At 32.6% G+C, this 26,389-nt stretch overlaps 1 protein-coding gene and 2 long non-coding RNA genes across 15 annotated transcripts in view; 2 read left to right on the forward strand and 1 right to left on the reverse strand.

Moving 5' to 3' along the window:
- The window catches only part of LOC122519827 (forkhead box protein P1-like), a 267,674-nt gene that overhangs the window by 16,651 nt on the left and 224,634 nt on the right, over positions 1 to 26,389 (forward strand). For 12 of the 13 annotated variants that reach the window (XM_043639563.1, XM_043639565.1, XM_043639567.1 and 9 more), the window contains exon 2: positions 13,347 to 13,424. The exons of the other annotated variant lie outside the window; for it this stretch is intronic. In XM_043639563.1, coding sequence (XP_043495498.1) covers positions 13,347 to 13,424 — 78 coding nt within the window. The remainder of the gene's footprint in view (positions 1 to 13,346; positions 13,425 to 26,389) is intronic. 13 annotated transcript variants of the gene reach the window in all.
- LOC122519831 lies at positions 10,116 to 24,364 on the reverse strand. The gene is made up of 2 exons (XR_006304377.1): positions 24,215 to 24,364; positions 10,116 to 10,213 (listed from the first exon to the last, which is right to left on the reverse strand). It is a non-coding gene; the product is annotated as an uncharacterized LOC122519831 (long non-coding RNA).
- Positions 24,365 to 24,856, forward strand: LOC122519830. The gene is made up of 2 exons (XR_006304376.1): positions 24,365 to 24,513; positions 24,646 to 24,856. It is a non-coding gene; the product is annotated as an uncharacterized LOC122519830 (long non-coding RNA).

A 26,389-nucleotide genomic window follows, 5' to 3' on the forward strand; every position in this document is an offset into this window, starting at 1 on the left:
TTAATAATAATAATAATAATAATCATCATCATCATTATCATTATTTATAATAATAATATTAATATTGAAAATAATTCGTTATTAAACAACGTGATCATGTTCATTATAAACGAAGAATACACTTTTAAAGTACCATATTGAGGAAGATGAGAAAGAAAAAGAATTAAGAAGAAAAAAAGAAAAAATAGAAGAAAAGTAGGGAAGATTAACGTTAGCGATGATGCTTCGCAATATCGTGCCATCTATTTTGTAATAGAAACAACGGAAGAGCCTAATTCCGCGAGGCTGCCTCATTCTCTCCTCTCTCTCTCTCTCTCTCTCTCTCTCACTCTCTCTCTTACTCATCATCCTCACCATTAGATACTGAGAGACACACGACGGACGATTCTCTCGCACACAAATACTATTCCTATCTACCTATATACTTGTATATGTATACTTACTTACCTATCTATCTACCTACCTATCTAATTATACCGAGTAGAGTAGCCCACTCGAAGCGATAAGCGATTTACATGCCGAACCATGCGATGGATTTATATGCCCTAAGCTCGTACTCTACATCTACGCCAGCATCTCCCTCTTCCTCTCTCTCTTTACAGAGAAAAACACACACACACACAAATATACTTGAACAGGAAGATTCTTCTTCTTCTTCTTCTTCATTTTCTCTTCTTCTCTTTCGTCTTCGTCTTCTCTTATTCATCATCATCATTTTCTTCTTCTTCTTTTTCTTGGTCATGTTGTTTTCTTCTTCGTCTATTTTTTCATTTTTTCTCTTTATTTTTGTTTTGTTTTTGGTGTCCGACTTTTCGTATCTTTTGCTCCTATTCCCGGAAGAGACCCATCACTATGACGACGCACGTCTTGTTTTAGGGCCAAATTCGAATCGTCCATTCGACGACGTACTTCTTCTTTTCCCGCTTTTCTCATTCTCAATCGTTTCAACCTCTTTCTCTTTGATCTTTTCCCATACGTCCTTTTATTCTTAATTATTTATGTAAAAGAATTTCTTTTTTTTTTATTTATTTATTTTATACTCATATAATCTATTTATTCCATGATTTTATCGAGATAAATTGTTAGATCCGTTTCAAGAAAATGTTGTTAACTTTTATTTTAACCAATTTATATTTTCTTCTTCAATCGTGACATTGTAATAATAATTAAATTAAATTGTAATTATAGAGACTAATCATAAATGTAGAAGTTATTTTGTTAGGTTTTTTCTCTTTTCCTCATTCCTTTAAAGTTCACTCTTTTTGCCCATTTTTCGCAACTTTGGTACGTTTCATTTATGACATAATCAAATTCTTTATTATAAATTACAAACACATGCACACATTCATCGTAGACACAATACAAAATCAGAACGCGCCCGCTAGGTCCTTTTCGTCGCTTATATATCCTCATTTTCTCCTCTATCATCTGTTTTTATTTCCTCGCACTCTTAATCGAAGTTTCCCCATTATTTCCGATTATAAAAATTCTAGATTCTTCCTTACTTCCAGATCAAGAATATTCGGAAGGTTTCGATACAACCATACATTAAGCGATTATCTCAAACGGTGCCGCCTGACAAACAAAACACACTCGTACGCAGCAAAGGAGTCATATTTAGTTTCCTAACAATCTTTTCTCACACATACAAATACTATTCACTCTCTCATTTGACAAAATAAATTGAATATTTAAACACATCTCAATGGAAATATAAAAATTAAATTTAAGTATACTTTATCACAGATAATTTATTCATGAATCCTAATAATACAAATGACAATTAATTAATTCTATTTGTAGTAACAAAATGATATACCACCATACTAGATCATAAAATATCAACAAAAAATTTATATTGGAATAAAATCAGGCATATTTTACTACCCACGCGATATAATATGACGGAATACAAGAACAATTGGCTCTACTTATGCTGGCTACTCATTGTCAAAAATAGATCACGCTATCGATCGACAGCGTTAACTTTGCTAATTAGCAGAAGCTCTTAGTGCTTTCACAGAAGAGATCTATTTTCAATATTCGCCATTAGCTAAAGTAGAAAATGATTATTCCGTATGAAAAATTGTCAATAGTCGATGATTTTCTCTCAAACCCCTTTCTTCCCCCCCATCACATCGCATCCTCATTCCCTACTTTTCCTTTATCTCTCTTTCTTTTTGTTGTACTTCTTGATTCTTTGTATTCGGGAATGCTTAAGAACATATTAATACATGAATACACCTATTATACTACACATGCGTGAAATATCGAATTGTGGTTGGTGATGTTGATGTTAGCGATGCTATGAAGAAGAAGAAGAAGAAGAAGAGGCTGGGGAGCGGGAGAGGGGGGAGGGAGGAGACTTGCCGGTTTCCTCTCTATTTTGGACAGTACTTATTCTTAGAATGGCGTAAATTTAATTGCGACAGGCGTACAGACGCATTGCCGCGAAACATGTATCGCGCGTGAAATATTACTTCGGAATATAGTGCAACGACGTCGGTTAATTTAATTAAATATTTCTTAGGACACTTCGATACCAACACTCATCCTTACCTGCTTACTTGTTCATTTCTACGATGATCATTTTTATACCATCCTACGTATTCACAAATGTTCATAGCATTAAACACAAATCACTTAACATGAACAAACGAGAATGTTTATAAGCGTTTATAGGATAAATCAGAAGTATCGTTGAATTAAATTATTTATGGATAACGATATGTTTATTAGCGTTGATACAATGAATCATAATTTTCTTTATAGCAAGATTCTTATAAAAAATATAAATAAAAAATTATACGACTTTCAGTAGGATGTTCAGATAAATGCATTTCTTTCGTTCATTCTAATCTCGTACAAAATTTATTTCAAATCATTCATGCATCAATACGAATTGAAGAAATACGTTCTTATTTTATTTTTTTACATGATTATTATTAATCAAATTTATTAAGAATTTTAACTTCGATAAACCAAATTATGTTAAAATGGTTTGTGCATCTATTCAAATTTAAGAAATGCATTGTTTCTCTCTTTTTCTTTGGAGTAGTAAAAGGCAAGATTCTTCAAGAATTTTATTACCATTCTTGGAAATTTATTCGTCTATGAAAAAGGAACGCGCGAAAGTAAGAAGGAAGGAAAGAAGGTAAAGGAAAAGAAAAAGAAATAGTAGAGAGAGAAAAAGAGAGAAAGAGAGAGAAAGCGTAGCTAAGTTGGATAGAAGTTAATATTTTTCGTGGAATAATGAATTCCGTGGTCTCTCCTCGAACTCGCGGAAGTGGTCCCACGTAGTGGCCTTAAATCTTTTCTGTAAATAGATTATGTAGGAAGATAATGAAAAATTCGTTGGTATCGTTCGTTAACACTGTGACCTAACCGTATCTATCTTTTTCTCTTAAACGAAAAAGAAAACCTTACAAAAAAAAAAAGAAAAAAAGATTAAAACGAAATCTATTCGCAATGATGATTTTAAAACAAATAATTTCAATCTTAAAATTATAAACTTAACATACTTTTTTTTTGACAGGTAAGTTTTCCAACTTCGTACTAATTCTTTTTATGACGAATAATCGTGTACTCAAAAAAATTTACAAACAAAATAATTTTTATCGAATAATTTTTTCCTTTCGTACGAATAAGTTTTAAACGTAATCATTAAAATTAAATCATAACAATGTAAGTAGCATACAAATTCTTTTTTTGACTAATCATCGCGTTAACAACATGTCGCTAATTGGTTTGAAACATTATCATTAGGTGTAAATAAGAAAATCAGATAAGATAATAAAGGATCGTTTTAAATGAAAAAGTGATCAAGATAGACGCGTCTTTCTCGTCATCAACGTCATCATTGTTGTCATATATATATATCTCTTTCTCTCTTTCTTTTTCTCTTTCTCTCTGTCTCTCTTTATGGTAGGAGAAAAATGTGAGATATGAATCATCTCGTCTCAAGAGTACACCAGGTCGTGCTCCAAATACCATCCCCTTTCCTTCCTTTTCCCTAATCTCCTTTCTCTCTCTCTCTCTCTCTCTCTCTCTCTCTCTCTCTCTCTCTTTCGCACGCACACACTCTTTCTCTCTTTCTCTCTTTCTCGCTTTCCTTAGCCGTCGTCATGTTTTACGTACAACGTCTTACGTCTTTCCACGTCGTCGAGCAACGAGGATAGAATAAGACTGACATGTGAATATATTTATTTCAAATAACCACAAACAACGTTGGAAAAATGAGTTTTAGGTAAATTTCAATACTTTAAATACTAACTGTTGTAAAATATTACTATTGAAAAACGAATGAACATTCGCGTATTATAAATGAGATCTAATGTAAGAACAATGGTGTTTATGAAAGTTTGATAGAAGTAGATATAGGAAATATTTTAACTTGTCTTGTCTCGTACTCGTGCCGATACAATTTATTAAAGAGAGAGACAGAGATAGAGAGAGAGAGAGAGAGAGAGACAGACAGACAGACAGAAAGAAAGAAAGAAAGAAAGAGAGAGAGGGAAAGTTGAGGCTGTTAAAGCTTACAGAATCGTATTTTGTAAGCAGAGGATCGGACTATTTCGTTGTAAAAGAGGTGAGATTAACGAGCGTGGACGTGTCTTAGGTACACGGGCAATGAGATTTATCGTAATAAAAATGGTGTGGCGTCACGAGGGAAGAAACGCCGGGATTCGGGAGCGATTTACAAGAAACACGAGCGACCTGTCACGGATGTTGCCGAGCCTCTTTTAATACTGCTCGAAGAATGTAATAAATATAGGAAAGGAGGGAGAAGATATAGACTGAAACATAGAAAGAGATAAAGAGAAATAGACAAAATAGAAAGAGATGGATAAAGAGCACGCGTACGTATAAGAAAAAGAGAGAGAGAGACAGAGACATAGATAGTTAAAGAGTGCGTGAGAGTATGTTTGCGTGTGTGTGTGAGAGAGAGAGAAAGAGTATCTCTCTTTCTCTTCCAGCCGTTGATAAATCCGTGTTTGCGCGTGTGTCTGCTGAATGCGCCATTGATGAGAGAGAAGTGGAAGGCTCGTGGTCAGCGCCAGCCAAGAACCTGCTCCTGGCTGGCTCCGAGTCTTGGTAGACATTAGTATTAATAGTTATGAATCTAGAATAGAACGTACCACCGGCAGGCTGTTATGTAGATATGCGAGGTGCCGACTCGGTCATCCGCGTGCACTTTACGACCGAAAGATATGAATGCAAATTGCAAAGAAGAAAGAACAAACGAACGAACGAATGAAGAGGAAGGAACTTCTTCTTCTTCTTCAGAAAGATTTCCAAACTCGTTTTCATTCGAGAAACTGACCTTTCCTCTCTATTCCCCTCACTTCATTCCCCTTTCCATTCTTATTCGAGATCATTCCAATTGCGTAGGTCGATGATAACTATATTATAAACCAGCATGAACGGGAGGAATGGGGCAAAGACAGAGGAAAATATAAAGTCAATGACTTAGTTGGAAAAATAACAAAAAAAAAGATGATGCGTTACACGATCGATGCTTAATACTAATGATGCGCGCTCGTTAACGATTCTCACGAAACATAAGAGATGATAGTCTTATAGCCGTATGTATATAAGGGTACCCTGATCGGATAAAACTAATATACGCGTTCGAGGCTTAACTGTTATGTTCTTATTACTTACCTAGTTTATTTGATCTCTTTGAAAACATTAAGTTTGAAATCCCATCGAATGGAGCTTTTGCTTTGTTAATTATGTTACACGTTTAATTTTATTATCATCTTAGTTTATGTTAATTTATCTTTCTTTCTGTCTTTCTTTCCTTCTTTCCTTTTTCTTTTTTCTTCTGTGCATGAAGTTGTATAGATACTAGATTTGATCTTTATCGTATCGATTGATATTGATTTTTTTTCTTACGAATTCACAAATTGGGTACAAGATTCTTCTTATTATCTTATCTTTTATACATTCAATTTATGCACTTGTGTTAAATTGATATATATATTATTAAAGAAGAAGAAGAAGAAGAAGAAGAAGAGGAAGAAGAAGAAGAAGGAGGTGAAGAAGAAGCAAACCGAATTCCTAAGTCGATCATTCCGATGGCCGTTTTTTGGTTGTTAGTTGCCCTGTCTGCGTTTAGCCATCTATTTATAAACTCTCAGTCCTCCTTTAACTCAACAGAGTTCGAGGGAACACTGGATAGACCTCTTACTCCTTTCAACTACCTTCAAACCTTTTTTTTACGTTGATACCCTATATTCATACTACTTTAATCTCTTTCTATAATGAAAAATGATTTCCAACTAGCAAAACATTCAACATCAACTACTATTATCCAAACATATTCACAAAAACACGCACACATATGCATGCGCGTTTACTTTCGTAACGCAATTAAGAAAGAGAAAGCAGTAGGATAATAAACTCTGTGAATTTCTGTATCGTTAATATCGGATGATATAAAAAAAAAATAATTTCTAAAGAAAATCAAAGCAAGATTATGTCCTTTCATGTGTGTTAGTAGTATGCAAGTATCATTCGAAATGACGTATGCATATCATGTCGTAACTATTCCAATTTCATACGCGTCGCATTTAATTTAATACGAAAGAGAGACAAAGACGGAGATAAAGATAAAGACAGATAGAGAGACAGACAGATACAGAAAGAGAGAGAGAAAGAGAGAGAGAATGAATTTCTGGATAAGCGAGTAGACATATCGTTAGCATTGTTGTCTCGTCGACTCCGATCATCTCAAACATGCTGCGGCACCTCACCTTTGATTCGTCCTACACGTCTACGTCCTACGCCCTAAACCCTACACCCTAAGCCCTTCTCCTTCTACTTTTCCTTCTCCTCCTCTTCTTTCTTTCTCTTCGTGTTTTTCTTCGTCGTTACCAAGAAGTAATAATAAATGAGAAAAAAAAGTGTAGCAAGTATAATAACGATGGGCTAGAATTTTTGTACAGAACCGACGAACCGTAAATATGTGAAGTGGTTCGATGGTGTGTCAAAGAGAGGGACGAGAAAGATCGTGAAAAAGAGAGGACGTGCAGAGGGGGTTGAAAGGGGGAAGAGTTGAGCGGTGAGGTGGAGTGGGGGTAGGGGAGGGGGTACAGATAGAGAGGAGTACTGATGGAACAGGGCTTAGGTGAAGCGTGAGCAAGCGAGCTTTCTAGACGGCCGATCGTAATTATTTTTTTCCCGATGATTCCTCTCCCGATGATTCGTGATTGAATTGACGAAAGAGCGAAAGAAACAGAAGCGAGAGAGAGAGAGAGAGAGAGAAAGAAAAAGACAGAGGAATAGAAGGACTTTTTTCTCTCTCGTAAATTCACCACCAGTTTCTCGTATATCTCAGATTCGATGAATGACAAAGTTAAAGCCTAGCGCGTGTTTCAATGTCTTCCTGTGTTAGCAAATTTTTATTATTTGCCTGGCGGAACGTATATTTTTTTTTTTTTAATTTTTTCCTTCTTTTTGTTCATCTTTAGACTCGTTATTATTATTACTAATTTTTTTTTCTTTTTTCTTTTCTTAATTATCATTATCAGAGTGTTTCGAGTACGCTGGAATATTTTTGAAGCGAAACTTCTTAGGCGACGGTAACGATAAAATTTTATGAAACGACGTGAAAAGAGAAGGAGCATAAAAGTAGGGAAAGAGAGAGGGAGAGAGAGAAATAGAACCCATAATCGATCGACAGTTGAACGAAGTTATGGAAAGTTCTAGTTTAGTGTGACGTGCATCCTTTGTGTATGTACGTATGATATACGTCGTCAATAGTTATTGGAAGACGCGTTTGTTTATTATTTTCCACGTGATAATATAAGTTTTATTTCTATCACGCGTGAAGTTAACGCACATTCTTTTTTTATGATTTGTTATTTATCTTGGAATTTTTTCTTAATTTATTGTCAATAATTTTTAAATTATTAATTGTTTTTTTCGTGTTATCGTAACAAAGAGGGATGATTAATTAAAATAAGACACGCGTTAGGAAAATTGGAAGTTAACAAAGTAACTCGTTTTAATAGGAACGTATTTGCGTGCTTAATTAATTTCTCATGAATAATTGTTCATCGATATAATCGATGAGATGATCGATAAGTTTCGACTCTCGACTTCGTTAACGATTTATATTGTCGATTCACTATCGATGAGAGTGAGAGATAATTATCGAGTCTTCTTCGTGAATTGCAGCATAATCTATAATACAATCATTTTAAGAGACATATCGGTTAGAGAATCATTCGTTGATCTAAATTTTAAATATTTGTATCGAATCATTGTTAGCTTTTACTAAACACGTTCGAGAGTTTGTCGATGAGATTAAGTGATTTTCATAAATCGATTAATCTTTCCGAAAATCGTTTTTAAACAAACTTTTTTTTTTCTTATTGCGTAACCACGAACGTAAGAATTTTTTACGAATACTTTTTTTAGGCATTTTTTTTTCTAAATCATGTAACTTGAAACCTATAAATTATTTTAGAATTTATTGAGAGTTAATTTCTTGTTTCGAATTACAAAACTACAAGTCAAGGAAACTTTTTTGCAATTTAAACAATAAAAAAGAAAAGAACATTAGGTTAGAGTGTCTGAAACAAGAATAATTGATTTTTAATTTCATGGTGGTAGGTACTATAATTATTATGGTTTATTTTTTTACTTCCTACCTAAAAAATTTTGATTTATTGTGTGCATAAAGTAAAGGATAGGAAAGGAAGATGTTTATTCTGAAAAACGAATTGGGTGAACAAAAGCGAGTGAGATAGTGCAAGAAAAAGAGATTAGTATCGTTTACTCATTCTATTTCATTAGACAGTATAATATCGTAGAAACTCGGAGGACGAGTTGCAAGTTCTACGATCAGGCTTGCAGATGCTGTAAGGAGTTCCTCGACCTGCTTCGAATCCTTTAATAATTTCCCACCATCTTTGTCTCTCTCTCTCTCTCTCTCTTTCTCTCTCTCTCTCTCTCACTCTCTCTCATCTCATTCTCATTCTCTTTCTTTTTCTCTTTCATCGATTTGATCTTTCTGCATACAAGCACCAGTCGTCTTAGCTCGGTGAAAGTGCAGATAATATCGTTGAACATATCTCGACGTAGGAATAGAATCTTTTAGCAAATGAGCTTGGCCTATTCCATGTTTATATGTTCGATGCGATTTACAAAAAAAATACAAAAATAAAATGAACTATGTGGTAACAATAATCGAAACGGTGTCTTAAAATCATATGAATTATATTTAGAATTATTTACAAGAAAAATAATTTGAGGTTCGGTCAGGCTTAATAATAATTGGAGTTATGAATTTTTTTTATTTATTTATTTGGTAAATATTTAATAAAATAAACAATTACTATATATTTTATCTCATATAAATCACAATTTAACAGTATTTATAATAAGAGAAAAGATTATAATATAATATGATATATCTATATATTAATATTTTACTATAAATATTAATCATTTATTTAAAATACTGATCCAACGAAGATAAACCATTGGCAATTAAAAATTTTGATTATTTTCAAAAATATTATTATACACAAAAAAAAAATAATCACGTATATTTTAATTTCATTACCCAATTAGTGATCAAACATCGGTTTTAATTTTTATAATCAAACGACCTTGATATATCCGGTTCATTGACCGGCCTTTGGCACCTGTCTTTCTCTCTCTCTCTCTCTCTCTCTCACACACATATCAAAGATTAGTAAACGTTTCGTAAAAACAATAGGAAAGTCTCCCTTCCTTCTAATTTTCCTCCCCTTTTCTCCTTTCCCCCTTTCCTTCTACTTCTGCGGTTGTCCTCCTAGAGGCTGTAGGAGGGCGGTATTTCATTCGACTTCGTGGTCCACACAGTTTTTTGTCTCTCACTGGCCTCTGCTTTTGTTGGCCAACCCGCCTTACAATTCCTCGATGAAAGGAAGGAAAAGGGCGAAGAAAAGGGCTAACGAAAGGGCGACGACGACGACGACGACGTAGAGAAACGTAGAGAGCGAGAGTTTTGCTGTCGTTGCTGATTCGTGCGCCATTCCATTTCATTTTATCTCTCTTTCTCTTTCTCTCTCTCTCTCTCTCTTTTTTTCTTTTTTTTTACTCTTCTTCTTTGTTTCTCCTTTTGATTATTTCTTTTTTTCATTCGTTCAGTCTTTCTCGTCACTTCGCCCATCATCTATCCTCTCCAAGTTAGGTATTCATTCTCGTTGCCGAGAGCCTGAATTTAAAGATAATACGCGTCCGGTTAGAATCTACTAACACTATGACAATTATATTTTATCAATTTTCTATGTTTCTCATTCATATATGTATGTGTATAATTGTGGAGATTATGTATATGTATGCAGATAGAGACATAGACTATGTTTGATTGGATGTTTAAGTAGGTGTGTGTGTATTTGTTGTTATATGCGTGTACTTATGTACACATTTTGTGTGTGTATGTTTTTAGATATTTGTATGTATATTTAGCTGTATGTATGTTTGTATGTATTTCTTTTTAGGTATTTGTGTACGTGTATGAAGTTGTACAAATGGATGTATGTTTGTGTGTGCGTGCGTACGCGCGCGCGTGTTTGTAGCATGGAGAAAGTTTCTTTTTACTTGAAGAACATTGCGATTGGTTCACATCGGTCCGATTTATAGACCTTCACCATAACTCTATTCAATAGAAATTCAGGATTTTGCAGAAATTTAAGGAAGGACGATCATTGTGTTAGGTCGACAATGAGATACCTATCAGCATCCTTTCGTGTTCTTTTTCTTTTCCGTTTGATTTGATTTTTTTCTTTCTCTTTTTTTATATTCTTTCCTTTGTCGTTAACTTTCGACCCCCATGTTATTTGGTCGTTAATGAAGAATTTATCCGTCTATCTGTATGTGTAATTTAATTTTTTGTTACATTTATCGAAGAAACATGTATTGTCGGTTATATCTCAACAAAAAATGAAAGATCGTTCATAGTTTCTGTAAATCAGTAATTGAAGATAAATATGTAGTATTCATACTAATTATCTTCAATTTTTAATGTTCTAAAAAATTTTCTATAATTTATTCAATCAATAATCCTATGGTAACATGTATATTTTCTCATGCTAATTCTTTTATTTATTTTTATTCTTTCTATTTGTCGTTGATATCAATTTTTCTCGTATTAATTCATAATTAAATAACAATTTGTAAGACGTTTATTATCGGCTATTAGAAAAACACATATATACTCATGTTAATTTGTTTCGTTGAGTTATGTCGTGTTCCCTTTTTTTACGCGTCGAACCATAAACGAACTTCTCTCTCTCTCTTTCTCTCTCTTTCTCTGTTTTTCAAGACACGAGGGCTGGAATATGATTAGTATATCGTTATAGAGGCATCGCCTTGGATACTCGAATTAAGTTTATTGAGCAATTTTCATGGCATTACGTCTCCTCCTTGGCGAGACCCTCGTGAAAGACGTGGATATCGTTAGAGGAAGGGAAGAGAGGGGAGAGGGACGAGGAGAGAACGATACGACCGTTTGCCCGTTTCGCCTTTTCAGACGGAACGAGGAACGAAGAAGAATAAGTGGGAGGGAGATGGAAGGAGAAAGGAAGGAAGGAAAGAAAAAAAAATGGATCGATCCCTTCGCTGTCCTTTTCGTATCCTCATAAATTCGAAATTCGATTATTTTAAAGGATCGACGATGATCTGTTCATCATCCTGTTTTCTCTTATAAATAAAATAAGAAAAATAAAAATCCATGAAATAATAGAATTTACTTAAGTTGTTATATACTAAACAAAAAATAATATTATAAGAAAACAAATATAAATGATAGAGAACAGTAGACAAAAAAATAATCATCTAAAAATTCTTCGAGTCTTAGAATATAATAATAATAATAATAATAATAATAATAATAATTATTATTATTATTATTATTATTATTATTAATTTTAATAATAATTATTATTATTAATTATTATTATTATTATTATTATTATTATTAATTATATTTTTACTTGTTAATATTTTTTACCATGTAGAAATTTTCTAATTTTTTTTTGTCAAGATAAAAAAAAATGTAACAAAATGATTGATTTTCGTTTCTCTTGAAAGAAAGAGGAACGAAGTATGATGAAAAGGGCGTGGGATATGCCGATGTAATTTCGTGGTACAACGCTATTTTTTTCTCGCGCACCTCTCGCTAATTAGCTTCCGAGAGCAAGAAAGAAAAAAAGCTTTGCGAGAGAGAGAAAGAGAAAAGGCAAGTCGCTTCTTAATCCTCCATCGATTGGCAAAAGTTGCTCCAGCAAAAAACTTCTTTCGCCACGCCCTCCTCAGAAAAATTCACTCTTCTCTCCCTCTCTCTCTCTTCCTTTCTCTCTTTTTCTTCTTACTGTTCTCTTTCCTTACCCCCGAGATACTGTTCAGAAATCCGTGAAATCGTGAAAAATGCTTTAAATTCACAGTGATTTGATTGATCGTGTTAATAAGAAAGTTTTCTTCCTTTCTATCTTTCTCTTTCATTCTTATTTTATTCTTTCTCTTTCTTTCGTTTTTTTTTAGCCATCATCCAGCACGCTTATCTTACAAGTCGTTGAAAAAGTGCAGGGTCCTCCTCTTCGTTGAGGTTCGCGCTATTGATTAGCCATGATTGATGAACATTCTCTCTCTTTCTCTCTCTCTCTCTCTCTCTCTCTCTCTCTCTCTCTTTCTCTCTTTCTCTTTCTCTCTCATTTATTCCCGTTAAGAAGTATCGAAAATATAAACTGCCCCCCAAACTAATTGATTCCTAGGTACCATTACTGTTCTCGTTCTCTACCAAAAGTAATTAATAAAAATGTCGACGCTCTCAATCTCTCTTCTTGTTATTCATTATACCACTTTTTTTTTCTTTTTTATTATTCATTTCTCTTCTCCATTTTTCTTGTTTTATTTTTTCTTTTTTTCCTTTTTTTTTCCTTTTTTCTTTTTTGAAACATAAAAGGTATCGTACATACTCTATTATTATTACCGCTTTGTAGTATACGGTCCTGATCGATCTCTCTTCCTATTATTTGTTATACCACTTTTCCTGATTTTCTTTTTTTCTTTTTTTTTTTTTTTTAGAACGTAAAACGCATCGTACACGCTCTTTTGTTATTATTATTAATATTATTATTATTTATTAAATATACATGTATGGTCGATCTCTCTTCCTGTTATTCGTTCGAGAATATTTTTATTCGTTTGTATGTATTGTTTTTTAAATTTATTTTTTCATTTTTATTATTATTATTATCATCGATTTTAAATTTATACATATTTTATAGAAATATAAAAAAAATAATTAAATAAGTAATTAACGTGTTTGTCATTTTTGTTTGTTTCAGGTAATGACAACTTTTATCTTTTCGTCGAGGCTGCAACATCTCGAGCTCCTACGCAATCATAAATGGCATCGATTTCAGGTAGATATTTAAAAAACAACTAGACATTGTTGGAGAATCGAAATTACTATTTCGAATTCACGAGAGATTCATTTTAATAAACTCGGAAAGGTTTCAGGTCTCTCACTATATGCATGCACTAGAATTATTCGTACGCGTGTATCTCTTATCTTTTCTTTTTCTTTTATACCAGGACTCGTGATATCGAGTCTGTTTTCTTTTTCAATTTTTATTTTAATTCTTTATTTTCTTTTTTTCTTTATTGAATATTGAAAAGTATAATTGTATGATTGAATATCTTCATCGGTTGATATAAAATTGAACAATAGTTTTAGATTAGGGAGACTTTGAAATATAAATGGAAATCGAAACAATGTAAGCTTGAAAAGAGCTGAAACCCCTTTTCCTTTTTATTCTCGTGTATTAATAAATTCAATCTCTCGATAATATTGTGGAAAATCTTAAGAGATATCTTCTTACACCATAGTCACGAATATAATCGATTTCTACGTACAATAGTTTCTTCTTCTTATTCTTTTTCTTTGAATTGGCAATAATCGATCGATGTTTCAAACGGATAAATTATACTACAATGCATTATACAGATGCTTTGTTATAATAACAATAATAATAATGATAATAATAATAATAATAATAATAATATCTGTTCGTTCGAAGATTATCCAGATTTAGATCTTTCTTTTCTCTCTCGTTGAAATTTCTGTAAAGATTTATCTATAAACCGATCCGATCATCGATCGATAGAACATTTTTCACAATTTATTTCTGTGTTCTAACGTTGAGAAAATGAACGAGGGTTAGATTAATATTATATCCATACCTGGTATAGAACTTTTGGAAAGTTTACTATTATTCTACGTTTGATTGTTTTCATGGCCTTTTAAAATAGAGGTTAGCGGGTGAAAGGTGGAAATCAGTCGTTGATCGTCTTAAAACTTTAATTGACGTTTAATATACATTTTATTTGATTAATTTAATTCATTTGTTTGTATACTATTTCGTTTTTTATAAAAAAAGAATAGTTCGGTATATACACGGTGTTTTGCGGTTTTTCTAACAAATATAAAATCTTTTTCTTATTTTCGTATCATAGTATATGATGACGGTGTTTGGTTGGCAACATCTCAGACATCCTGTCTATAAAATATCGTTTTATATTCTCTATAATTAATACAGAAAATGAAAAAACACAACAGCAGCCTTCAATGACTTGACCTCGAGGTAAATATAAAAATTGTTTATATAAAATAAAAAAAAATAAATATTCCAGAAATTAATAATTTCATTGGCTAAGGAAAAAAAGAAAGAAAATGTTGTTTGTATGGTATATGTACCTATATGAACGTATATCGATGTGTTCGTACCTTTAGAAGTCGATTTAAAATTTAAGGTCGATCCGCGGGAATAGAAACGCTTAAGGGCGGACCCTTTTACCGGGGGCAAACACTAAATGCATTATTTATTTGCCGTAGCGGCTGGCAATTCATCGAATTCTCGGAGAGCTAAAAGCGAAAGAGTTGAGGTTCTAGTTGAGGGTCGGCACTCGGAGTCTCTCGGTGCGAATCCGAGCTCAACCAATGACGTACCATTGCTCGTTCGTTCGTTCGAAACTTCGTTTGGGGGTTTTCTCGAAAAGTCCTTTTTCCGTTTTCGGACTTTAAGTATCTACTATACCACATTTATCTTTCTTACCCATTTCTCTTTCGTTCATGCGCGCACGTGTGCGTGTATCTTTTCAACACACCTAATCAAAATTTCTATTTCGCGCATTGATTTGTTTTTTATTTTGCTTATTCTTCTTTCTTTTTTCTTTCGTTTCATTTTTGTATTTAAGTATCTCTTGCCTTTTTCAGTTTTTTATTCAACATTTAAAATTTTTGAACTGAATTATTTAGGAGTAGACTGTTGTTTTGACAACAGTTTATTCACCCTAATATTTTTAATCGGATAAAACGACGAGAGAATTTTGTCTCTTCTCTAATTGTCTTTTTATTTCCTTTCATTCTATATTCTATTTATTTTTTAATTGGATATTAGAAACGTCGAAACGTAATAGTCACGAGTCATCTTTATTTTGGCACAAGTTCGTTCACCCTAATATTTCTAATCGAATAAGAGTAAGAGTTTTCTCTAAATTGGTAAAGTGTTTGAGTGACTTGGAGAATTAGTATTATTAAATAAATGTCTATTTTATAATATCTCTAAAATGCTTGTATTACTCGTCCCTAATTAATCATAATAAGTCTCTTCCCCTGTCTCTCTCTTTCTAGAAAAAGTTCATTTTCGTTAAAATAAATGGAGATAAGAGAAAAAAAGAAATAAAAAAAGGAACGGAATGTTCGAATTATCGGTACGTAATTTAAGTATAGTTAAGGAAGCATGACTAAGATAACTACGAAGATATACATTAAATCTTAGCCCCTTCCTAAAGAAAAGTGAATCGAATAAACATTCGATCTTACCAACTTCTAAAACCTTATCTCTCTCTCTCTGTCTTTCTCTGTCTTTCTTTCTCATCTTCCAAACCTCTACTTACTTTCCACCAACCTACTTCGTGATTTATGTTAATGTTTTGTCTCCAAGGCGAGATACACCAAAAGCCGATTCGATTTCTACGGGGTGCGATTTCACTCGAAGTTTCTCTTTCTCTTTATCTCTCTCTTTCTCTCTCTCTTTCTTTCTAAAGGTAACACTAACCACCCCACGTAGCAGCTCCTTTCTCGATCCGGATTAACTTAACTGCTTTAAGACGGCAATAAAGGTCGTCGGCGCGATTTAACCGGTTCCCTTTTACAACTCTCAGCATCGATGCCTTTTGCGCCTTTTGAACGTACAAGACGGAAAGAGAAAGAATGAGAAAAAGAGAGAAAGAGAGAGAGTGAATGAGACTGAGAGTGGTCCAATGCATATTGACTATAATGGGAAAAGTTCTACAACCAAATTCGCGCGAGGTTACCGTATTTTCGATCGATCAATCGTTTCTTCGTAATCTTTAAAAGAAAAACTAAACCCTTTTCTTCTTCCATCTCTTTTCATCGAGACCCTTGTTTCTTTCTCCCTTCTAATAATTTTTCTTTTCTTTCTTTTCCCCTTTCTCCTCCACTCTTTTAATTTTTTTTTCGTTTTGTTTGACAAAGAGTGATCGAATAACCATACGTTAATTTGTTTTCTACTTTTTGTTATTATTCTTCTGAAAAATCGACAGATCGTATTTCATTGCTCGTTTTTAACGATAATAAAATTATTTTTACACGAATTTCTACTCGTACGATGTTAATCAAACGAGTGCGTGAATTTTTGTAGGATAAAAGTACGACTGTAAAAATATGTGTGAATTATTTTGAAACGCGAAAAACAAATGGGACAAAAATTATTTCAATTTTTATTCAATTAACGTAAGTAAGAGGAAAAAAATAGAATTTCTTTATTATTAGTCAATATATAATATCATAAATTGCAATTTTTAAGTAAGTAAAGTAAAAAAAGTTTTTAAGCGGTAAGTAAAGACAAAGAATTATTGCAATTTTTATTACAGAACACTCACCTAATATCTATGTCCTTGATATAAAATAAAACATTGAATCAATTAGGTATATCAAAACGTGATAAAAATAATTTCTATCATTACTTTTCTAATTTATAATATTAATAATAATAACAATAATAATAATAATAGAAATTAAAATATATAAATATAAAAATAACAATATAAAATATAAAATATATAAAATATATAAATAATGAAATAATAACTAAAACCGATTCTCTATATCATCCCGAAAGAAATTATGAAAGTAAATAAAATGGACATATCGATCGGATGACTCGAGACGAATTGCCCCGTACGATCGAAGTGGTTTGAAATAAGGGTGAAAGCTGTGTTGTTGGACTTTGCTCGAGTGGTCAAAAGAGAGAAAGTAGAAAAAAATAAGCAAAGAGGGGGAAAAGAAAAGTTCTTAATAATGGCAGGAGCCATCTCAAGTGTACCTACTTGATCCTTTTTTCACCCTCGTGGATCAAACTTTTATTCTTTTTTTTTCTTTTTTTCAAATTGCTATACATCGCTTTACATCGAACCTTTTTGTTTAATTGCTCGTTAAAGTAGAACAATTATATTTCTCAATTCTTATTAAGTTGATAAGAAAATTCAGTTAATTATCAAGGCTAGATATTATAACGGTCAATATTATTCACCTAAAATCACGAAAATTAAATTCTTAAATACCTAAAAATCAAATTCACGGTAAAAATCATTAAAATAATCGGTTTGGTAGAATTATGCAAAGTAAAGTATAGGATTCAGGGTGGCAAAAAGCAGAGATATCGTTCTAAGGTCATGTATTTATCGTAAAAAAAAAAAAAGAAGAAAAAGAAAAAAAGGAATAGTAGAGTTAGGAAACACCTCCTCGCAGGTAGAATGTAGTAATGTGTACATGGTTTCTCTGAGTGATAAAGGGAAGAAGAAGAAGAAGAGAGGAAGAGATGGGGAGGGTGCTTTCGAGTCCGGCTGAGTTTTCGAGGTTCCGGATTACCTTATCTACAAACTCTCACTCGCTCGCTCGTGAGCCCAATTCCAAAAGGAAATCCATGCTATCCATATACACCGAAGCATTTACGCGACGATTTAGCCCGAAAACCAACCTACCGTGACCGTAAGCCAAGTCCAGCTCTTGTGAGAGAAGTGCGAACGGTTTTGGGAAGGGGTGGCTGCTGGGAGGGTTGAAAAGAGAAGGACGAAGAATGAGAACTCTACAGAAAATGGAAGAAAAGAGAGAGAGAAAGATAGAGAGAGGGAGACGGAAGACGATATATATGTGAGAGAAACTCACTGAATTTCTCAGCTCGTGAAAACGATAGTGACCGGAGTCCTGAATGAGCAGTCCACGCGTTGTAAATATCTGTAATCCCGAGTGATTACGAGCCTTCAATGTTCACTTCCCGTCTTTTCTTATTGTCACTCTTTCACGCCCATACGGAACAACTGAATCCATTGTGTGCGCGTACTGTTTTATCTGGATATTTTTTTCTAGTTTTTATCGTAGGTATTTCTTTTCTTTTTTTTTTTGGATAGAAACAATAAAGGAAACTAAAAAGAATTATTTTATAATATATATATATAATAGAGTAGAATAATAATATGTACATGGTACATATATATTATATACAATAAATTCTTTTAGGTGTTTCTTTATATATATAGTTATTATTATTATATTATATATTATTATATTTTATATAAATATAAATAGGAATAATATAATAATATAATAATATTATCCTCTTTGAAAGAGGGCAAATATTTAATATATTTAGATTTTTTTTAAGTATACAAAGTACTGGTATTACAATATAAAATATTAAATATCATTCACATCTTTTTTTTTCGTATAAGCCAACAAATTGATTTCCAATCCATACAATAGTTATTACGACTAGATGTGTCATAAACGTGCTCTATCTCACTCCATCTCATGATCTTTTATTCTGTTTTTATTTATCGGCAAAATAACAAGTTAACAATTATTTTTCTACAGTGTTCGGACTTCATATTTAACGAAAATCGATCGTTGGCTCGTTACCGTAATAGAATTTTCAACTAAACGTTGGAACGTTGTTATACAGAATACGTACATACGTATGTATAGTTTGATGGAAAGTTATATACATACCACATATACACATTTACACAATACATACATACGTATATATAAAATACATAAACGAAAGAGTAGAAAGAATGAACTGAACTAAACGAAAGAACGAAAAGGGAGAGCAAATTTTCTTCTTTCTTTCTTTTTATGTATCCGTGTTGGGAAAACCTGGAGTACTCTCTCTATCTCTCTTTTTTCTTTTTTTTCAAACGCATACCAGCACAAAGTGACGGAAAAAGGCTATTTTCCTTCTACCTGATGCAATTAACTCGCTATTAACGAAGCAGACTTCGAAGGTAGGCATGCCATGCGACTATGAGAAGGGTGGGAGGAGGGAATCCGTTGTTCGAGGGGGGTGAGGAAGTAGAGGAGGAGGAGAGCAACATCGGCCACCGTCGATAAAATTAATTGATAAATGGGTAAATCGATCAGAGCTCGCGAACGAACTGATCTGAACAAAAAGAATGAGGGGAAGAGACGAAGAAAGATAAACATCCGCGTAGGCACAAGAGGGGAGCTTGGGGGAGGGAATAACGATAATCAAGTTAACTCTAGTACACGTAACTTTTCGTTAATGAAAATGATCGTTGTTAAATTACGATAGATACATATATCGGTCAGTTATCTATTGATCAACATTGATATCAACATTTATTTTTTATTACTTCAATATTTTTTTAACTATATTTTCGTTTATATACAAATTTAGGACTGATATGAGTAGAGAATTAGGTATTGAAGTTAAGTATAAAAAATAAATTTGTCTTTTATTTTTAATTATTTCCAAAAATTATATAAACACGCATATACCTGTAAATACAAATTTGTTCTACTTAATATCGTGGTTTGAAAAAATAATTTTAAAGTTGGATTGATTGTATAATAAAATAAATACCTTTTATTTCTTTTTTTTCATAACGTACGATTATTGTGTATCGTTATTGTAATTAATTGTAAGACTTTTAAAATGCATGCACACATTTATTATAAAATAAATATAATACATAGATAGATATATTATATGTATCTGTGTATTTTGAAAAAGAAATGTTAAAATTACTAAATAAAATAAGAGTCAAGGGAGAACGAATTTTGGTCGTTAGACAAGATCTTTGACGGAGATATCACCGGTGAGTGAGACATCAAACGCAAATCCAGTTGTAAGCTGGTTTAAAGGCGCGCATGTTAGTATTAGTGGTATATAGCAACGACGAATACTTGAATAAGTGAGTTTTACGTGTGCACATGTTAATACTTTTGCCGGTATTTAATACGATTACGGAGAATGTCGAAGATTATTGTTACTCTGCATCCTTGTATCACTTTGTACATTTATGAATGTATTATATACCTCAGTTTTTACGTATATTTGTAAATAGACGCGCGCGCACGTACTCATGCATTTACACATATACACATGCGGACATAGACACACACACTTATGGTTTATTTTGGTTAAACGATAAATGAATTATGTCACGCGTTCGGTGAAATCCGACCTTAAACGATGATCTTAAGGTCGTTCAAACATGCAAGCTTGAAAAAAAGGAATCGAAAAAGAGTTCCGATAATAATCGATATCGAATCGTCGATACGATCGAGTATCGTTCATTTCAAGTCGGTCGTTGAATTCGATCTATAGATTCGTTTATTCAGCAACCATTATATAATTTTCATTCACGTGATAAGATAATATTATTTTTAATAATATCGCACATCAAGGACAACGTAAACATATACATACGATGATTACTACTACTACTACTATTATTACTACTAGTAGGAAGACGACGACAACGACGAAAATTTGTTTAACGAAGAGTTTAAGTCGTTTCAGGCTTATCTTGTTTCTCTCTTCTATTCTCGGATCGATGATCTCGCCTTTAAAACTTCGATAACGTTCTATTTCAGGCGATAATCAAGAAAACGCAATGCTCGCGAATAGATTTATTATTTAAAGGGAGATATGTTAGTCTTAAATGAATATAATGTTTGTTTATTTGTTTTTATTAATTAAAAAAAATAGCATTAATTCACATTAAACTTTTTTTAATAACTTTTTTATTTTTTTTTTTCATTGTTTTATTTTTTGTTGAGGTAGTCACATGACTTCGTAATCGCCGATTTCGATATCGTGAATTTGATGATAAGGAGACGTAAATAACGAAGAGGACATACCGTTAAATTGATAATGACTATTCTACGACGTCGTTTTCTATGTCTTGTTTTATTTTTTCTTGTTTTTTTTCTCTTTCTCTTTCTCTCTCTCTTTCTTTTTTTCTATTTTTATATTTCTCTAATCTCACAATTATCAAGCTGTTTTAATACATTTTAATTTGACAAGAATGATAGAACAATTTCATTACATCATCGTACGTGTGTACGAGTGTAGTAGAGAAATATTTTTAGATACTTTCTTTTCAAATCTTATATTTATTTTTCTATGAAGATTAGATAGGAAGAATTTCATGTTTTTAAAAGAACATTGTTTAGTCGATTTAACGTTTAATACGAGATTAATGCAATCTTAAAAAATTCAATGCTAAGTCTTTTAGTCTTTTAATCATTATAGTTTCTTTTTCCATTAAACGATTAAAAAGTGAGAGATACAAAATTTGTTGGATATTTATATTTAAATTTCCATTCCTATAAAACAATCCTCTGCTTCCCCCTCACTAGAAATAATTCAAATGCACATTAAATGTTCTTCTCTTTTTAAAAAGGGTCATTTTAATTTTACAATTTGGTAGAAACATGTTATTTAAATTAATTGAGTGCAATGTATTGTAATTGCAGTGAATTATGTTTGGTAGATCTGTGTATATGTAAGGGTATTTATGTGTGTATGTAAGAGTGATAGAAAGAGAGAGAGAGAGAGAGAGAGAGAGAGAGAGAGGAAGAGAAAGAAAGAGAAGGATAGAAGTTTTCAAGTAAATTCAATTTGTGATGTCGTCGAAGCGTATCAACTTTGTTAGTGAAAGATGATTGAGAATAAAAGCAGGACGAGTAGTCCGGTTTATATGACGCATGAGTCTGCTGCCAAAGAAATTTGTCCAACTCGTCGAAAGGCTCGCTCACATCTCGTCCAACTTGCCAGACGAATTTCATCGAGCAAATGCTCCGACCGAATCCACCATGTTTTTATTAAGTATCATTACCTACTTTTCGTTGATCGTTTTATTACGAAAGCATGTTTAATCCAAATTCTTTTCATACTTCGACGTATATCTTCATCAAAAACGATTCCAACCTATCGTTGAGTATTTTTCAAATTATTCTTTATATTTCAAACATTGTGTATTTCCAATTAGAGATTTAAAGGATATTTAATGTGTGTTTGTGTGTGTGTGTTTGTTGTATTTATCGTTATCAATCGAATTTTTATTTTTGTATTTAAAAATATTCGAATTTTCGAATATTTCGAATACTTCGAATTAGAAATGTTAAAAAATTATTAGATGTACATGCACGTGTTAGAGCGTGTTATTTGTACGAATAATTGTATAAAATTGTTATCAAAACGAGTTATTGCATTTCAGTAAACTTATTATTGATACTAATAATAAACTTATTTCTAATGATCCGTAATGATTTAAACATTAGATATGTTTCGAGATGATTTCAAGGATGTATAATCGTATACAATTTAACGAACATGAGAAGAAGCAAGTGTTTTATCGTGTCTTTTTTTATCAGCGTATCTTTCTTTTCTTATTTGACAGTGCAGAATGTTTAGAGATAAGTCTTGGAAGAAGATTTCGACGGAAATGTAGCCCAGAGCAAGAATATTATTGAAGATAAGAAAGAGAAGGAGAAGGAGAAAAAGAAAGAGAAAGAAAAAGAGAAAGAGAGAGAAATAGAAACGGGAGATCAACAGGTGCAAAACTAAATGCAGGTATCTAAAAAAAAATCAAACACACAAACAAACAAAACAGAAAACTACATTGCTGACGTATTCGCTTAATAAAAAAAATTACCTCATCGTTATAAAAGTCGTAAATATTAACTAATAAGAATTTTTTTTTTTCATTACAATTATTCTCATTAGAAATAATAAAAAAAAATGCAAATTTTAGCTGCCTACGTTCGTTATTTTTCTAATATATTTTCCATTAACTGAATGGCTTTCATTGTCAGTGAAGAGTAAATAAAAGGTAAACAAACGACATCTTAATTACATTTTTTACAACGTTAAAAAATTTGTCCTTGAAGAAGTCCAATTGGAGAAACGGAATTAGAAAGAAAGAAAGAAAGAGTTAGAGAGAGAAAGAAACACATAATTGTCATATAATAATAAGAGAACATATAGGAGAGAAAGCAGTTGCACAACACACAGCAAAACAGAACCAGAAAGAGAGATAGAGAGAAATAGAGTTAGAGAGAGAGAGACAGAGAGAGAGAGACAGAGAGAGAAAGAGAATGAAGAAAGAGAAGGTGCGTGTGGCAGCGAGGAGGAAGAAGGGGAAAGAGTTTAGTAGCGTAGTGGTGGGGGGGATAGAGACGGCTAGTGCGAAGAGGTGGGGGATGTTGGTATAAAGCTATGGCGAGGGGGTGGGTGAGGTTGGGAGGGGGATGTAGAGGATCTAAACGCGTAAACAGAGAGTCAACATGTAAACAGGCCACTCGCGAGAGACAAACAACGTGGGGGCCGTGCGCTCGCGCTCTGCTGATCTGTCCGCGAGAGTGAGAGAGAAAGAGAGAGGAGAGAGAGAGAGAGAGTATACACTCGTTCTCTCGCGGCTCTTCGAGCGGTGCATACGTGAACGACGACGAGGAGTGAACGAGCGTACGTAAACCTTCCCTCCTCTCTTTTTTTTCTCTTCGATTCGCTGCTTTTCCCTCGTCGCGACCTTTCTCGCGTGAGTCATCGATTTCAAGATACGAAGTTAATCGTGTAACACGTATATGTATTAACATGCAAAGAGAAAGAGGGAAAGTCAGGAAGAAAGAAGAGAAAAGAGAGAGACGCACACATACAAATATACACGTGTGTGGGGTTGGTGTGTTTGTGCGCGCGCGTTAATGTGTATATGAGAGAAGATAGATATATATTGGAATACACTGACAACAATCAACAATAACTCACGGACTCGTGTAGGACTAGGACGATAATAACTATGTATATGTAATTTTACTTACCAGTCTACGCGAACGAGTATGAGACGAAGCATCTTTTTTCTCTTCTTTTCTCTTCTCTTCTCTTTTCTGTTATTCACAAACATCAGAATCAGTTTGGCAAGAGTGAGGTGTGCAACGCGAGATCGAAGCTCTCGTACGCGACTGCGCGCCGAACGGCGCGCGAGTTTTGTGTAAAGTGACGCTTAAGTTTTCTGTACATGTGTGTTGTTAACCAGTCAGTCAGTCAGTCAGTCAGTCAGTCAGTCAGTTTAGTCAGTTTGTTAAGTCAGTTAGTCAAGTCAGTTAGTTAAGTCAGTTAAGTAAGTCGTCGGTGTTATTTATAATATCATTTCCAATTATCTACATATTTTCTCTACATATATATATATATATGTGTGTGTGTAGTACGCATGACGCGAGATATTATACTTTATTATTGTTGTTTTCCTTAGCGATAGTAGTGGTTTATTCTTCTTTTGTTTTCCTGTCTCTTGGAATATATAAAAGCAACGAGTGAATTATGTGTTCGTTCGTGTGAAGAAGACGCGAAGGAGGGGAAGAAAAGTGTCGAGTGCAATTTTATAGTGTGATTCGATGGCTGATTATATTATCGCGTGACTTTGGTGACAAAAGGAGAAGAAAAGGAAGAAAGGAAGGAAGGAAGAAGAGGAAAAAGAAGTATAAGGAAGGTTTGTTTTTAATGACAACAATTTTCTTTTTTTTTTCTTCTTATTATAATTCTCTTTACTTTTGAATGAATAATTCGATTCGTTGGATAAATATGAAGAAACGTAAACTTCACCTTCACGTTGTTACCTCTAATGTTTTATTTATTTATCGTCTGATATATATAAGAATAGAAAAAAAAACATAAGTTTATGAAGATAGTAAGTTAATTACTAGAAATTGGACGTTAATAAAATCAAATCGAATTTGTATCAATTTATCGTTTAAGAATAAGTCAGACAAAAAAATATCGACTACACATATTAATGAAGTATCTAAGCGAAACGTTTTAGAGATTAGATTTATAGTTTGAAAAAAAAATATTTTACATGTATGAATGAAGGAAGTAAAACACTTTATTAGAGATTACACGTTCCATAGATAGAGATAGAGATAAGGATTTCAAAAAAAGAAAAAATGAATTAGTAAAAACAAAGATAAAAAGAGAAAGGAAAGAACTAGCGTAAAGCGTCGGCGGCGTGGTACACAGAAGAGGAGGTATCTAACCGGCTCTTGCGTGAATCATTACTTCCGTAACCGATGTCCAATGACGACGTCGACGTTGACGTCGAGAACGACGACGACGACGACAATGATGACAATGACAAGACGATGACAGAGACGCGAATACGTTCAGCAAAGGTATACGCAAAGAACACGTGTACCACTGCTAATTGCAAATGCGCGTATTTTATCGCAACTTCATTTCTGTCTTTTTATTTTTATTCATTATTTAGCTCAATCGTGTGTACATATTTAAGTATGTTAGTATTCTGAATTTAGTTACTCGAATTTTAATCATCGACTCGTGTTTTCTAACAAATACATACATTCATAAATAATTGCTACTCCGATTCGTTTTCTCTATATCTTATTTTCTTTTCACTCGATTTCTTGATGTGATTAATCATTTATATATCTACCTTTTTCCATTTTAATGCTTTGTTTCTTCTTCTTATTATTATTATTTTTATTATTATTATTATTATTATTATTGCAGTTATTAGATATTTTCGTATTTTATATGTGTGTGACGATGATTTTTGGTTTATACTTGATCCGGTCTATTTAAATAAATGTATTCTTTCTTTCTCTCTTTTTTTTTCCGATATATGTACCTACCTTTCTCTTCGTATTTATTTTTTTAGAAATAATTTTATTCCTTATTCGTATTATTATTATTACGATCGTTAAATGTATTTACGTTCTATATGAAGATTCTTTTTTTATACTTGATTCAGTCTATAATAATAAATTTTATTTCTTTCCTTCCTTTTTTCCTTACTCTTTCTTTCTTTCTATCTATCTTTCTCATTCTTTATATTATTTTTTTAATCTAATTTTCCATTTATACTGATTATTATTATTATTTTTATTATTACAATCGTTAAATGTATTTATGTTTTATATGACGATTTCTTTATTTACACTTACTCGATCCACACAACCTATAGAAATAAATTTTATTTC

This window comes from Polistes fuscatus, unplaced genomic scaffold (genome assembly GCF_010416935.1).
Source record: "Polistes fuscatus isolate 324 unplaced genomic scaffold, CU_Pfus_HIC Scaffold3, whole genome shotgun sequence".
NCBI lineage: Eukaryota > Metazoa > Arthropoda > Insecta > Hymenoptera > Vespidae > Polistes > Polistes fuscatus.